Here is a 14,514-nt window from a genome sequence, read left to right on the forward strand (position 1 = left end):
TAAGACGAAGCTATGCTACTTTCACTAGTTTACTAACTTGTCATTAATTTGCAAAAGGCTGGCTTTATGCTAGTAGTCCAATAGTAAGGTCACTGAGTGACTGTTCTTTTTCAGGAAAACTCTGCCCCAAACAGTTTCATACAGTCATACTGTTTACTAAATTAAACATATATCTAGGGTTGTATGCTAACTAATGACCAATAGCTTCACTTATACTATACTTCTCTTTTAAGGGGCTATACTGTACCTATGGCAGTTATGTGTGCAGGCTCCAAGGTTACACTATGAGCTATGGCTTCGCTGACATGTTCCTCCTCGAAAATGTAACTACCTATCAGGGCTACGGCCTCAGCACAGATATCAAGTAGGGACATGTGTTTACCTCTACATGTTTCAGATGCCGGTGGAGTTTGTTGAGATAAAAGATAACATTAATGAAGTTTTGTTTATCTAACACAGCCATTACACTGCAGACCATCTGCTCACTACGATTGTCTCTGTTTCAGTGAATGAGCGTAAACTCAGGGATTGCCCGGTGGTAGTCTCAGTAACAAGACGTGCCGAAATAAGAGGTTACCTGGATATGTATGTAAATGAAACAATATAAAGACTGTAGGGGAAATAATAAAAGCCTGATCCGGATTGATCACGTACAATAGATGCGTCTAGCGTTGCAGTGGTGATATCAACAGGTGAAATCCAACACTCAACTATAAACAATAAAACCTACACGGGACTCTTGTTAATCTCTAGAGTTGACTATAAATCCAGCTCAATAGTGGATGTGTAGGTTGGCTGAATGTTAATCATTCCCCATCAAATCAGGGACTTTCTGGCTTGAACTCTGTCTTACTGACTTCTACGTATCTGACTTTTGTAACTTTTAGCTTCCCTGACCCAGTTCTCATTCTCTACGTGTGCTCTCTCTCAGTTTTTTACACTTTCTTTTTAATACACTCTGTTTCATCTCTGCTGGCTTTTCATCAGTTCTCTCCAGCTCTTTACTGATGGTCGTAATGTTCTCCTGAAGTCTTAAGCTAATCAATAGTGTGTGGGTGAAAGAGAGGAAAAGATTGGAAAAGAGGAAAAGAGAGTGAGCATGAGAGAACAACGACAGAAGACGATCACAATAAGGCTGCAACTAACGACTATTTTGATAGTTGAATAACCTAAAACAAATAATTGACTAATCAGATTATATATTGCAAAATTACTCATACGCCACTTATTTAGCTATCAGCTTTTAAATTTAGCTTGAGGTTGTTTAAGGCATGTGCTAATGAACAATAAAGACAATAAAATTAATACTGCAATCAAATATGCATCTTTTAATGATCTGGTAGCACTTTATAATAACTACACGCTATAAAGCATTAGTTAAGCATTAGTAAATAAGGAATTCATCCTTTATAAAACATTATTCATACATTAATACACATTAGTAAGTCATTCATAAACACAGTTATAAATGTTTTATTCTTTGTTATCTACACACTATGAAGCAGTTGTTAAGTATAGTACATTTTTAATTCATCATTTATAAACCATTGTTCTTACATTAATACACATTAGTAAGTAATTTATAAACATAGTTATACATGTTGTATTCTTTATTAATAAGCTCATCTATAATGTGCTTAATAATTGTATTTTCTTACTTCATATATGATCGGTTCACTATTTATAAATGAAGTATTTTAATGACAAACCATTTATGTATGAGTTGTTAATGGTTCATAAGATCATTTGGAAAGAAAATTATTACATAACTGCCTGTTTTTTGATACTTTCCCGAGAAAAAATATAAACAATCTCAGCATAACTCATAAATCTACCAGTGGCAAAGCCCAAAGGATGTTACTAAGACTACCTGAAAGATGCCCCAGCTAACTTTACAGGATAAAAGCCTGACTGTTACAGGCCTGCTACCGTTTCTCTGAACTCCTCATCAAAACTCCAAGACCCCCCCCCCCCCCCCCCAGTGCGTTGATCAACCGCTAACTTTACATGATATGTAGTTATTTAGAAATGGTCTACTAGTGCGTGTTCATAGATGCTTTATGACACTTAATAATACTGCAATTAATGATTAATTCTGGTAGTTACTAATGGTTAGTAAAGTCTTTTGCATGAGCTCATCTAAAGTGAGGACTATCTATGTCTCATTAACAATTTACAAATGAAAGTTAAAGGCAATAGGTATTCTCTAAACATTTGTTAATAAAGTATTATAAAATTAACTACAACCCAACCCGTTCTCACTCCCAAGTCATCACATATGGACCAATAGTCAAGACCCCTTGTTGTCACTTTATAACACACTTGGGAGCCCTAGCATCATAGTTCAACGTACTGGGGAAAGCCCTGTGGCACAGTTTTTGAATGGCACAGACTACTGGATGCGGCAAGGGTCAAAATAGTGCTGCTTTAAGGCCCGCATTTTTTATGTGGGCTACAGTCTATGGTAATGAGGAGACATGGTTGAGAAGGCGACCAGAAACCATACTTTCACTTTTTTCATGTGTTAAACACAAAGTCAATATTGAGTTTTTTCTTCGGTTGCGTATGGAACGCAAGTAACGTTCTGTTTCAAAACGTTATTCACTAGTTTTATTTTGACAGTGTAACCGGACGTTGTGTATTTATTGTTGCTAGCTTGACCGCCGAGACGTCCAAAAACGACACTTTGGTGTCGTTGAGTAGTCTTCGTAGCATCCTTTGGGCTTTGCCACTGGTAGATTTAGGTGTTATGATGAGATTGTTTATATTCTTTCTCGGGAAAATATCAAAAAACAGGCAGTTAACCTATCTCATAATTTTTTTTACTTTCCAAATGATCTTATGAACCATTAACAACTCAAATATAAATGGTTTGTCATTAAAATAATACTTCATTTATTAATAGTGAACCGATCATGTATAATGTATGAAAATACAATTATTAAGCATGTTATAGATGAGTTTATTAATAAAGAATACAACATGTATAACTATGTTTATAAATGACTTACTAATGTGTATTAACGTATGAATAATGGTTTATAAATGATGAACAACACAGTACATAAAAATGTACTAATACTTAACAACTGCTTCATAGTGTGTAGTTATTATAAAGTGCTACCGATGATCTTTTCTGCTGTACCAACAAAATGTTCAACTGAAGTCAAGTCCTGTCATGGACCAAACAGGTTTCTACAGTAAGAAGCAGTGTGCATTGTTACACTTGTCTGTGCAGCTGATCTGCTGTTAACAAGTCATATAATTTATCTAAAGACAGAATCTTACACGTCGGTACTGCAACACAGCGGGACAAACTGACAAAATATTTTTATACAAAGAAAGGAACAACTTGTTTAAATTTGACAACGTTTCATAAAGTTTATAAAATTTCCCCTAGCTCTACAACTCACAAAACTATGTGATTTTTTTTTTTCTGGGAGTCTTGGGCGAATTAGCCAACACCTCAAAATCGCAGGTTTGGTGGACAGAGATCCGATCTCAGTGAGGATAACAAGAACGTATTAAAAAATAGAAGGTACAAACACAAAGGGAAGATTGCATTGTTAATATCCGGGTAACGTATCCTCATACAGGTTGCATTTTAATACACAGTTTCACAATAAATGGTGATGTGTGGGCTGTTACTTTTTCCTAAAAGTCAAGTTCAAATGAGATCAAACAAACCCATAAATAGTTCAAATGAATGCAACCCACATTCGGCAAACACACATGGACAGGAGAATTGTTTGCAATTTAAAAAGTATGAAATTCTCTAAAGTTGTGCACTCTGCAGCAACACATTCCAGCCATAAACATCGCCATGAACAATGCAACGTATATCATTGTAAAGTTAAAGGCACTTTTGGATTGTTTTGTATAAAACTTATTTGCTAATCCTCAACACCATTAACAAGTCATTGATCAGGAGAAAATGTACTGAAAACATTACAGCTCATAACGTTGTGAAGTAACATGGCCGAGACGAGTCTTCATCATCCAGAAAGCCAATGTTACAGCCTTCTCTTCAGATGCTCCAGCATAACTTGTGTGCTCCCATGCCAGGAAAGATCAGCTTTGCAAATCTTGCAATTCACAACCTTTTTTGTTTAAAATGCTCCCACACTTTGGAGGTTTTAGGTCTTGAAAGTGTTGCCATCGCTGATGTTGCTGCTGTTCACTCAAGTAAGTGGCCGGTGTCACTACGGCCCAATGACGTCACCAACTAATCAATAATTAAATTAGTTGGAAACTAATTTCATCAACTACATTGATTATTTGTTGCAACCCTAGTCACAATGTTTTTAAAACATGTTCCTGTCTGTCAGAGGAATAGGACTTCTTGATTAAAAATCTTGTTCTGGCTGCCAGTTTTTGTTTAATGTAACTTGTTACTAGCTTTCAATAAACAGTTCTCAGGGATTTGGCATGTTTGCAGCATTGCTTTGCAAAATAGAGAATTTAAACAGTAAAAAAAAAGAAATCTATAGCTGCCAAGATTTTTCCAGGACAGCAGGGATAATATCCTCTCAGGGTCACACAGCTGACCTGTGTTTCAATAAAATAAAATAAAAAAAGCTGTCTTTGTGGAAGGGTCTCAGGGGCAGAAACAGTTTCCAGAGTCCCAGAGTTTACGAGGAGGTGGTCATGTGGTCGGGTCATACGGTCATCCGTTACAGATCGCAGCTAGATAAGCGTATTTGGAGTAGAGCCGACTGAGGAGAGAGGTTGGAGCTGAAAAGGACTCTCAGTAATCAGAGAAATAAACAAATTAGAAGAAGAGTTGCACAGAAGGTCAAATGAAGGGTGGAGGCTGTCTCTTCAGCTGACACCCCTCTCTCCCACAGTCTGGACCCTAATGAAAGGAAGTAAATGTGTTCAAATGCCTGGAACGGTGTGATCTGGATTTCCACAGAAAGGCTAGAGTCTTCCTGGACATGTCCCTTTTCATTTCCCTAATGGAAACACTTTTTTCATTTATAGTCTTTCCAGAACTGTGTGCTTGTGTATTCCACAACTGATATGTGTGGAAGAATTTTATTTGCACATCATTTACCTAAACATGCTGTGAAAAAGTATTTTATTTCCAAACAAATGTCAGTTTGTGTATCAACACTTTCCATTAGCCCTTAAAGGCAGAGTTTGACATTGTGGGAAATACGCATATTTGCTTTCTTACTCAGAGTTAGATGAGAAGTTTAATACCACTCTCTTATCAGTACGACTAATAATAATAATAATCTTTATTTGTAGAGCACTTTTCAAAAACAAGTTACAAAGTGCTTTAACAAGTGTAAAGAACAATAATACCCAAAAGACAATAATACAAAAACAATACAAGATGAAGCATGAAAACATTGAAAAGACTAAAATACACGTTTAAGATAAATATAAAATTAGTAAAATAGACTAAAATAAAAGGGATAAAATAAAGTCAAATAAGATCGGGAAAGGTTCTCCTATAAAAGTATGTTTTAAGAAGGGACTTAAAAGAATTCACTGACTCAGCCGACCTGATTTCCTCGGGCAGGCTGTTCCAGAGCCTCGGGGCCCTGACAGCAAACGCTCTGTCCCCTTTAGTTTTCAGTCGAGCTGATGTGTATGGGACTAAAAGGTCAGAAATATAACAAGGTGAGAGGCCATGAAGAGCTTTAAAAGTGATCAATAGAATTTTAAAGTCAATTCTAAAACATACTGGGAGCCAGTGTAATGAAGCTAAAATAGGAGTAATGTGGTCATATTTCTTTGTTCTGGCAGCTGAGTTCTGGACAGTCTGGAGTTGATCAATAGATTATTGGGTTAAACAGGTGAAAAGGCTGTTGCAATAATCCAGGCGTGATGAGATGAAGGCGTGTAAAATGGTCTCGGTGTCCTTAAAAGTTAACATAGATCAAATTTTTGCTATATTTCTAAGTTGATAAAAACATGATTGAACAAGCTTTGTGGTGTGCTGCTCGAAATTTAAATTACTATCAAACCAAACACCAAGGTTCTTTGCCACAGGCTTAATGTGATTTACTAGGGAACCAGCAGATGGCAGTATTTGATTTGATGTCTGGAAACATCTATCTTGACCATAACAAAATTCACAAAATTCACCAGAACCTTTAATCAGTACAAAAATTAAAGTGTATAAAGGATACGTTGTGGTTTTTTGGGTTATGTACCATTTGTTGACCAGGCTCACCAACTTCTGGCCCTTAAATGGAAATACTCCAAATAGATCTTTTTAATAAATAGAAATATGCTTATTTGCTCTCTTTATGAGATTTAGATGAGATTGATACCACTCTTCTGGCTGTAGGGTATGTTTAGCAGGACACAATTAGCTTAGCTTAGGGTTAAGACTAGAAACGTGGGAAAAGATGGCCTGGCTCTGTCCAAACAACAGTATTCAACTACTAGCACTCTAGCTCACTGAATAACTTTCCAGTCTTTGTGCTAAACTAGGCTAATATTTTGCTGGTGGTAGCTTTATGTACCATAGAGACATGACGGTGATGATGATCATATCAACATTCTCATCTAATTCTCTGCAACAAAGGGAACTGTCACACTATTCCTTTAATCTTCTTCCTCATGGGTGTCATAAATTTGTGGCTCAGTAATGCTATTTCAGACTATATATTCAGTAAAGTAGTCTTGCAGTTGTAGATCATTAAGTGTCTAAATTAGATCAAGCTAAAGCACCGCACTAGATTAATTTTTCCCATCTGTAGACAGACGGATGGTCAGTTTAAAGAATAGTTCAGCTGACACCACAGATAAAAGTTGCCTGTTAAACTGACATGAATTCCTCTCTGCACAAAAGCCACTGGTCATCAGAAATGATCTAAACTCAAAATCTGTCAGCGAGGACAGTCTAGGGGAACAACATAATTCTTTAGAGGAGAGTGTTAAGACTTAGTGAAGTGGGCCCTGAAGAGAAAATTATTTTATTTAAGAAAGTGTTACTGAGAGCTCAAATCTGCAGGGATGAATATCTGTAGATGATGGATGGTGGAATCTCTTTGTCCATGACAAAAATATCAAAGAAAGAATTTTTTTTTATTGAAATATGGAAGTTGGAAGGCTTGTATAAATTAATTTGAGTTATGATACCATTTAATATATTCTCTTTCTGCTGTGGCTATGGCCTCTGTGCCTGATAACAACAGCATTTAAGAATGATCAAAACCAGTGCAGGAAGTTGACCTGTCAACCAGCACCCCGCCTCTATCATCCCCTACCTCTGCATCCCCTGTGGCATTACTGTGAGTGATGAAGACGCTTTAGATACTGTCAGGGGTTTTGAGGTTCAGATCCCTGTGGGAGAGGTGGAGAAACTGTGAGGTAAGGCTTTGCAGAAAGCAACGAGATTTGTGGAAGAAGGAGGAAGGAAGAGTTCAAATCATGTGTGCAAATTACACAGATCAGTACTGTGCAGACCCCTCCACACCTCTGCTGACACTGCAGGAGATCAGGAAGACTTTTAGTCTCTGTTTACACACTGCAGGTCAGAGATGGACACGGCGCCTTGATGCTTACAATAATGGATTCAGTCATCTACTTGTCATTTCCTCTGCTAATACGATCCAGGTTTCATTCATAATCACCTCGGCGTCCACAGAGCCAAAGCTACATCTGCAGTTTATCTGATGTTATCAGGAGATTTAAAGGTGTGAGGCATGCACCAATAAGCTCAGCATGTGTGTGACAAAAGGGAGGATATTTTGTTCACACAACGAGCTAGAAAAAAACAGAAGAATACAGTGTGTAGGAAGTGTGGTGAAGAGGGTATTTGGCATTTTGTTATTGACTTCCTATATAATTTTAGTGCCTTCCCAAGCTAGTGGCCTCAAGGTGCTTTCAGTTCAACAAAGAGGGTCGTCATGTCACGAAATGTGGAAAGGACAGCCAGCAAGCTGGCCGTGGGTTCCATTGATCCTCGTCTTTGTCAGTTTCCTCCCATTATGTCGCATATAGTTGTTATTTTTTTCAGTATATATGTTCCACTTTAGAAAGAAAAAATCCTGTTATGCAAACACACAACTAAAGATGCCTTCATGAGCCTTTGCCCTAGAACTAGTCTCATTAGTTAGCACATTATCAAAATATGACGGTATGAATTATAAAATGGCTGCCTTTATGAAGCACCTTTATCCACAGGGTCAGATGTCAAAATTTTCCATTACAACATTCAGTCAGGACATCTTTAAACAAAGAACTGATATTTCCTCCATTGCAGTTATGTTTGGCGGTATGGCTCTGGGATAGCTCTGGATTTGCTTCATTGCATCTTTTTATTACTGACTGTTAGCTTGCCAGGCGTGTACAACACATTGATTATACTCTTCTTCCCACTGCGCAATGCATATCTTCTGGCAGCACAGAACACATGTGAATGCTGAAGACTGAGGAGTGGAGTAGTTAACTTAGCGCATGTTGGGTTAGAGGAACTGCCATAATTTTGGCTTTGCAGAGAAAAAACAAGAACAAGAAATTTGAGCGTCAGTGCTGGTTGGATTTGCATGATTATTCATAGAGACATACAGGTGTGCCAAATGAGTTATAATCCAGAAATGTAAAGATGAAAGAGAGTGCAGTTGTCAGTTTAAGGGTGTTCAACAGTGAAGTAAAATAACAAGCAGTGTAACAAATTGCCTCTCTAGGGATTAATAAGATCTGTAATAACATTTTTTTTTTAAGATGAGTAATGAGAAATGAGCAACTTGTTACTTTTTTGAGGGCCTAACTCCTAGCTGTAATACAGCTTACTCTGGGCATGGTATCCATTAATATGCTTAGACATGTCATAATCCAAATCTTCCATCCACTCACAACTGCAACTCATTTCAGTGTGTGAAAGCTTAATTCTGAGGTTTAACAAACAGACAAAGGCCTCTGTTATTATAAAGCCAGCCGGCACTCAAACGTACACATTCCTACATCTGTGAATACGAGTATAAAAATACACAGAGATGATCAGACTGGAACTGTGATCACTGCTTGGACACCACCAACTCTATTAAACATACTGTATACTTAGCACAGGCTTGATTTTCCGCAGCATCAAGGGAAACCCCACTCAGATATTTGCATTAGAAAATGATGTATTTATTGAATCTACAGCTCACTGAAAATGTATGCGCATGACTAAGTATACAGTCATTAATGCCGCACTGTACTGATTGGATTTGGGCCCATTCTTTCTATTTGACTAAACTGAAATAACTTGCTGTATTTCACAATGAGTTCATATACATTATTTTTCCGGGATTATGCACTCTTTATTTAATCATTCATTCATTTTCTGATGCTTTGGCATTTTACCTCAAGCCTTTATATACTTGGTAGAACTCCACTTTAACAATATATGTTATTATTCATGCAAAGGCATTATCTTTTAATGAAACACACACTAATGGCTGCATTGTTAATGCTAAAACATCAGCTTTTATAGATGAGTGCAAGTTGTTAATTGTTGATCAGATGGCATCTGGTGCCCAACTGAGAGCGGGGATGTGTCAAAGTCCCAGCTGGCACTTCTATTGGCCAGCTGCTCTGTTGTGTTTGAGCTGTGATTGGTTATGTGTCACAGTCTAAAGGACCTGAGGGAGCTCTTGACGTCCACGCTCACTGTTTCTGCCTCTCTCCTCTCTACCCTCCCGCTCCATTTCCATCCACTGCTCTCTGTCTTATTTCATAGGGGTCAGGCCACACACACCGACAATCTGCGGTTATGCTCTGGAAGTGTTATTTGCACAGATAAAAGTGTGTAATGAATGAGCATTTGCCCTGTCTGCTCCGCTGTGCCAAGCATGACAATGTGTACTTTGACAGGAGGACACATGAGCTTGAAAGAATAACACTCGTGGTCCATGTGTTTCATGTCTATTTATTAAGATTTATTGTTAAAGTAGGTCTGTGGTTTGGAGAGGGACATTAGGTATACACAATGGTATTTTGGCTCCTGAGCTGAGTGTGGTGTTTTTATAATGTGTAGTTTTGAGGAGCAGTAGAAACAATAATGGCACTGTGTTAAATATGTCTCTCTCAGGGGCAAAAAACAGAAGCGGAGAGGTACTTCCTGAAGGCCATCCAACTCGATCCCACAAAAGGCAACTGTTACATGCATTATGGTAAGCATAGATTTGTTTTGGATGATTTTTTTTACTTTTAATTTGACATATTATGATTTTATTCATCATATATTATTCATATGACATCATTTAATTTGGCGAAATAACACAAACATGTAACGTGCAAAAAAAAGGCAGGAACTCACTTCAGACAACATTGTTGGCTGACCCCTTTGCCATCTCTTCCTTCCAATCAGCCGTGGTGTCACTCTGTACGTGTTTAGTGGAGGATCTGAAGGCAAGAGGATGGTTTCCGCATATTGTTCTCTTTGATTTGATGGAAATACGGAACGTGACAATTTCAGCATCTCTCATGTGTTACATTACTGCCTTGTGACACACAAATGACTTAAAGTTGCAGTGTTGCCTCTTAGATTTAATTGTTGTCATTGTAACATTGTGGTTGAATAAGCTGACATGTTGATAACTTCCTTTCTTTAAAAGTGTGTAAAGCCTTGCCTGTCTAAAACAGCATTTTATGATGAACTGATGTGTCCGCTCGCGCGATCATTGCACCAGCTTGTATGTGGTATTTAAAGGGGTTAATGGTCGGTTTTTGCATTTTCCTGAATACTGTATGTCCAAGTTGTCAATTTAAGGTAAGATGATATGTATACTGATCCACACAAGAAAGCTGTCTCATTGCAGAGGCAAAGAACAGGATATAAATAGACTGTGTAGATAATTTGAGTTTAACAGTGTTGCTTGTTTTTGATAGATTGATCTGTGATCAGAACTGGATCTTCCAGTATTTCCTTGCAGACCCACCTTTTGTAAAATATTTAAAAATATAGCAGGGCAGTGGCGTTTATTGACGCAGGGACTGTCTTCCCCTTATTACTTATAGATTTGCTTTGATGTATCATAATCCCTCCATAACTGCAGAGGGGCTTGTAACCTGGAGCTATTATACACAGTTATGGTCTGAAGACTCGCATTACATCTGTCTCTCACTTCAGGCAAGGACTCACAACTTCAGTTTCATCCACAGTTATTAAGGAAAATATGCTTAGGTTCACACAGTGGTTTAGCATCCTGGTACAGTAGTGTGGCTAACCAAAGTCAACAGGGTATTGATTCCACTCTAAACTTGGCCCTTTCCAAGGGGTCCACCCTCAGTTCATGGCCTTGTCAGGCTTCCCGTAATAAGACACAAACCTCCTACGAGAAACATTTCATCTTAAAGAAACAGATCTATCAAGTTTGGCTGATGTGAACAAATGAGGATGAGGGATGGCCAAAGGGTGATGGTATGTTGCACTCATATCAAGTGTTTCAGCGTATTATTTCATGGGCAGACCAGGTTATCCCTCTACCAGGGCCAAAAGCAACGCTTACAGACAGCGTGCCTCTGTGGGGATCCCTCAGCATTTTTTAACAGTGGTGCTGTTCTCTCCTGCCCTGCCAGGTCAGTTTTTGTTGGAAGAGTCGCGACTGTTGGAAGCGGCAGAGATGGCAGAGAAAGCTGCGCGCCTTGACAGCGGAGAGTTTGACGTGGTCTTCAGTGCAGCCCACATGCTCAGGTGAGTATTTGGAATGACTGTTTGTTTTTTTTTCTTCACATTTGATGATGTCCATAGTCCCAGCACATGCACTGAATATTAATTCTTTGTAGATGAGATGGGTGGACCACAGTTTTCCATGGCTGAGTAAAAAGGAGGCTGTGTATAAGAGAGGGAGGTCGACTGTCTGCATGGTTTATCCAGGGGCTTACACTACTCTTCAGCCAGTGTGATTTACTTGGCGGTACTCTTTAATCCTCTTCTCTCGCTGCACTGCCAGCCAGTGAGCTGCCAGTTTGTTTTAGCATGCTGTGCAGCTATGTATCTTCATATGCTATCTCTCACTCTCTTTATACCTCTCTCCCACTCTGTCTCACTCTTTCTCAGCTGGCCTTGGCTTATACTTGAAAGTCTGCTTCCAAATCAGTGCCAAAGCTTTATCAGTCCAAAAGCTGTTGTGTTTCTGAACACAAGCCATGAATGGAAATTTGTAAATACAGCCATGTGCCAACATGCAGTATGGTGTCCCACTGACTGAATAAACTTACAGAATCATACAGTATGACCCAGTGAAGAGATTCCATTATTAAACACATCATGGATCACTCGTGGCTTTTTAAATAACAGCTGCCTGCTGAAAGGAAATGATAATCTGTGAAGGAATGGTTTGACATTTTGGGAAATATGTTTATTCCAAAAATCAAAAGAGTAAAATTGTAATATTACACTCATTTAATCAACTCAGCTAATTTAAAGGTGGACTAAGCAATTCTGGAGAAATGACAAATACCATGATATAGAGTGAACAATGACACAACAAGTAATGTAACTAACATTAGCTAAGTTGTGGGTTAGAAAACTGTCGCTACAGTTGCAGCTGCGCAGTTAACATGAAGCTAACAGTCCCAGAGACAGCACACCAGCTCCAAATGGCAATATTTACAACTCTTCTCATCACAGAAACAACACTTCTTGGCAAAATATAAAGTAAGCTGAATTTCCGTGGACAAGTCGTTTAACCTTACCTGACACAAGTCATGGCTGGAATGGCTGGAATATGTTGTGTGGTGGACACAAACAACCACACAACACTACTCCACTTAATGGGGAAAAAACTTTGGTTGTTTCCCATTAACAGAGCCAGGACTGAGTACAAACACTGGATATTTTTTCAGCGTACACACAGAACAGACAGCTAGCGAACCCTGAGGAGACTCCCTGAATTTGACAAAAAGACATGTATTGGATTAGAATCTCTCACCCTGCCTTTAACAAAAGCTAGACACTGTTTTTATCAGGTTTTACTTGTTGACAAATTGCTCCAAACTCTGATAATAAATGATGGAATACTTGGAATATTGCATGAACACTCTGGGATAACTAGTGGAATAATAGCTGGAATAACTGAGAATTTGCTTGTTCATCCCATTCTGCTATGAGTGGATGCAGCATTAATCCCCTGGCTGTAAAACCAAATGTGTCACGGTTTTGGCATGGATTGAACAAATAAGATATAGCATGTTAATTAGTGAGCTTTAGAGGTGCTGAGGGTTGGATTTTGTAACTTTGGACAGAGCCAGGTAGCTATTTCCAGTTTTTATGCTGAGCTAAGCTAACCTGCTGCTAGCAGTAGCTTCTTATTTAGCATACTTGGGAAGAAGAGTTTCCTAAAATAACTTAACTATTCCTTTAAGACCATTAAACCCTACCTTGAAACAACAGAGTTTGGTAATGGTGCTGCTGCCTTACCCAAGAGTACATCATTGCAACACAGCTCTGTCAAATATTTCCCCAGCTGTTTTATGCATAGCTCATCCCCCACCATTCTGGTCACGCAGGATCTTCACCACCAACAGCTTTCAGTTTCGAGAGCCTCTTCCATGGTACAGACCCCTGGCAGCTACAGAGCGCTTTAAGCAGTGCTCCGGCTGAACATTTCTCCGCCTGCTTGGCATGGGGTCTCACTCCTCCACAGCTCAAGTTCTTTATGTGTTTGTCTTGGACGCAGACGCGGAAAGGCCCTCGGTTGGTGGGGACACAAGTGAATCTACACGGGGGAAGGGAAGAGATTAAAAGCAGGGGCAGACGCTCTCAGATGTGCACATGTCTTTTATTGCACTCTTGGGCCCTTGGTTTTTGACCATTTTGCTTCCAAACTAATAATTTCCTTCTGCCTCATCGGAACAATTCTTCTTGGGTTTTTTATTTTATCAAACTAACTCTTGTTTATAGTGTGAATATGGGACACGAAAGGTCAGTTAATGGTGTGCTTGTACTTCCCTTTAATGTGTCAGCTCTCAGTGCATTGCACTGTGGCATCATAACACATTCAAGCACATTATGCACTCATAGTTCACCTCATAGATTCCCATCCAAACCACGTCTCATATAATAATATAATACAATATATCTGAAAGATTGCTTTGTATATTACTAGAATGATATGATATTAGGTATGCCAATTTGTGTATATTTTGCCGTCCCAATTTCCAAAAAAGTGTATAAATTGGTTTAAGCTGATAACCTTTTAATGGTAATGAAAGGGAAAATTGGTATAAAAGGTAAGTTGCTAAGTTGCACTGCACATACAGTACTACCCTTAGGGAAAATGTTTAGAGATACCCTTACTCTAAAAGAAAATGTAATTCTGTGCTTGAGACCAATGGAACAGCTGCAGTTATATCTGGATGATGTTGAAATGCAATTTGTTCATTTAGTCATTAGTATCCAACAATTTCACGCTTATAGGCAGTACTGTCAGTTCTGTGATTTGTGCAAGTCTGAGGTAATAAAACATCCTAGACAACAAGATGTTAGGGTAAAAGATCAGTGGCTGAGTTGCTGATTTAAAATACGGTCAAGATTTTTTTTTTTTCCTCCAGGGATTTTTT

General features: G+C 38.6%; 1 protein-coding gene across 3 annotated transcripts in view; it reads left to right on the plus strand.

Annotated features, from left to right (window-relative positions):
* The window catches only part of tmtc2b (transmembrane O-mannosyltransferase targeting cadherins 2b), a 131,116-nt gene that overhangs the window by 105,711 nt on the left and 10,891 nt on the right, over positions 1-14,514 (plus strand). For all 3 annotated transcript variants that reach the window (XM_038705302.1, XM_038705303.1, XM_038705301.1), the window contains 2 exons: positions 10,040-10,121; positions 11,530-11,644. In XM_038705302.1, coding sequence (XP_038561230.1) covers positions 10,040-10,121; positions 11,530-11,644 — 197 coding nt within the window. The remainder of the gene's footprint in view (positions 1-10,039; positions 10,122-11,529; positions 11,645-14,514) is intronic.

This window comes from Micropterus salmoides, unplaced genomic scaffold (assembly GCF_014851395.1).
Source record: "Micropterus salmoides isolate LMB-PRFRI ecotype aquatic unplaced genomic scaffold, ASM1485139v1 Ms_hic_scaffold_8, whole genome shotgun sequence".
In the NCBI taxonomy this organism is placed as follows: Eukaryota; Metazoa; Chordata; class Actinopteri; order Centrarchiformes; family Centrarchidae; genus Micropterus; species Micropterus salmoides.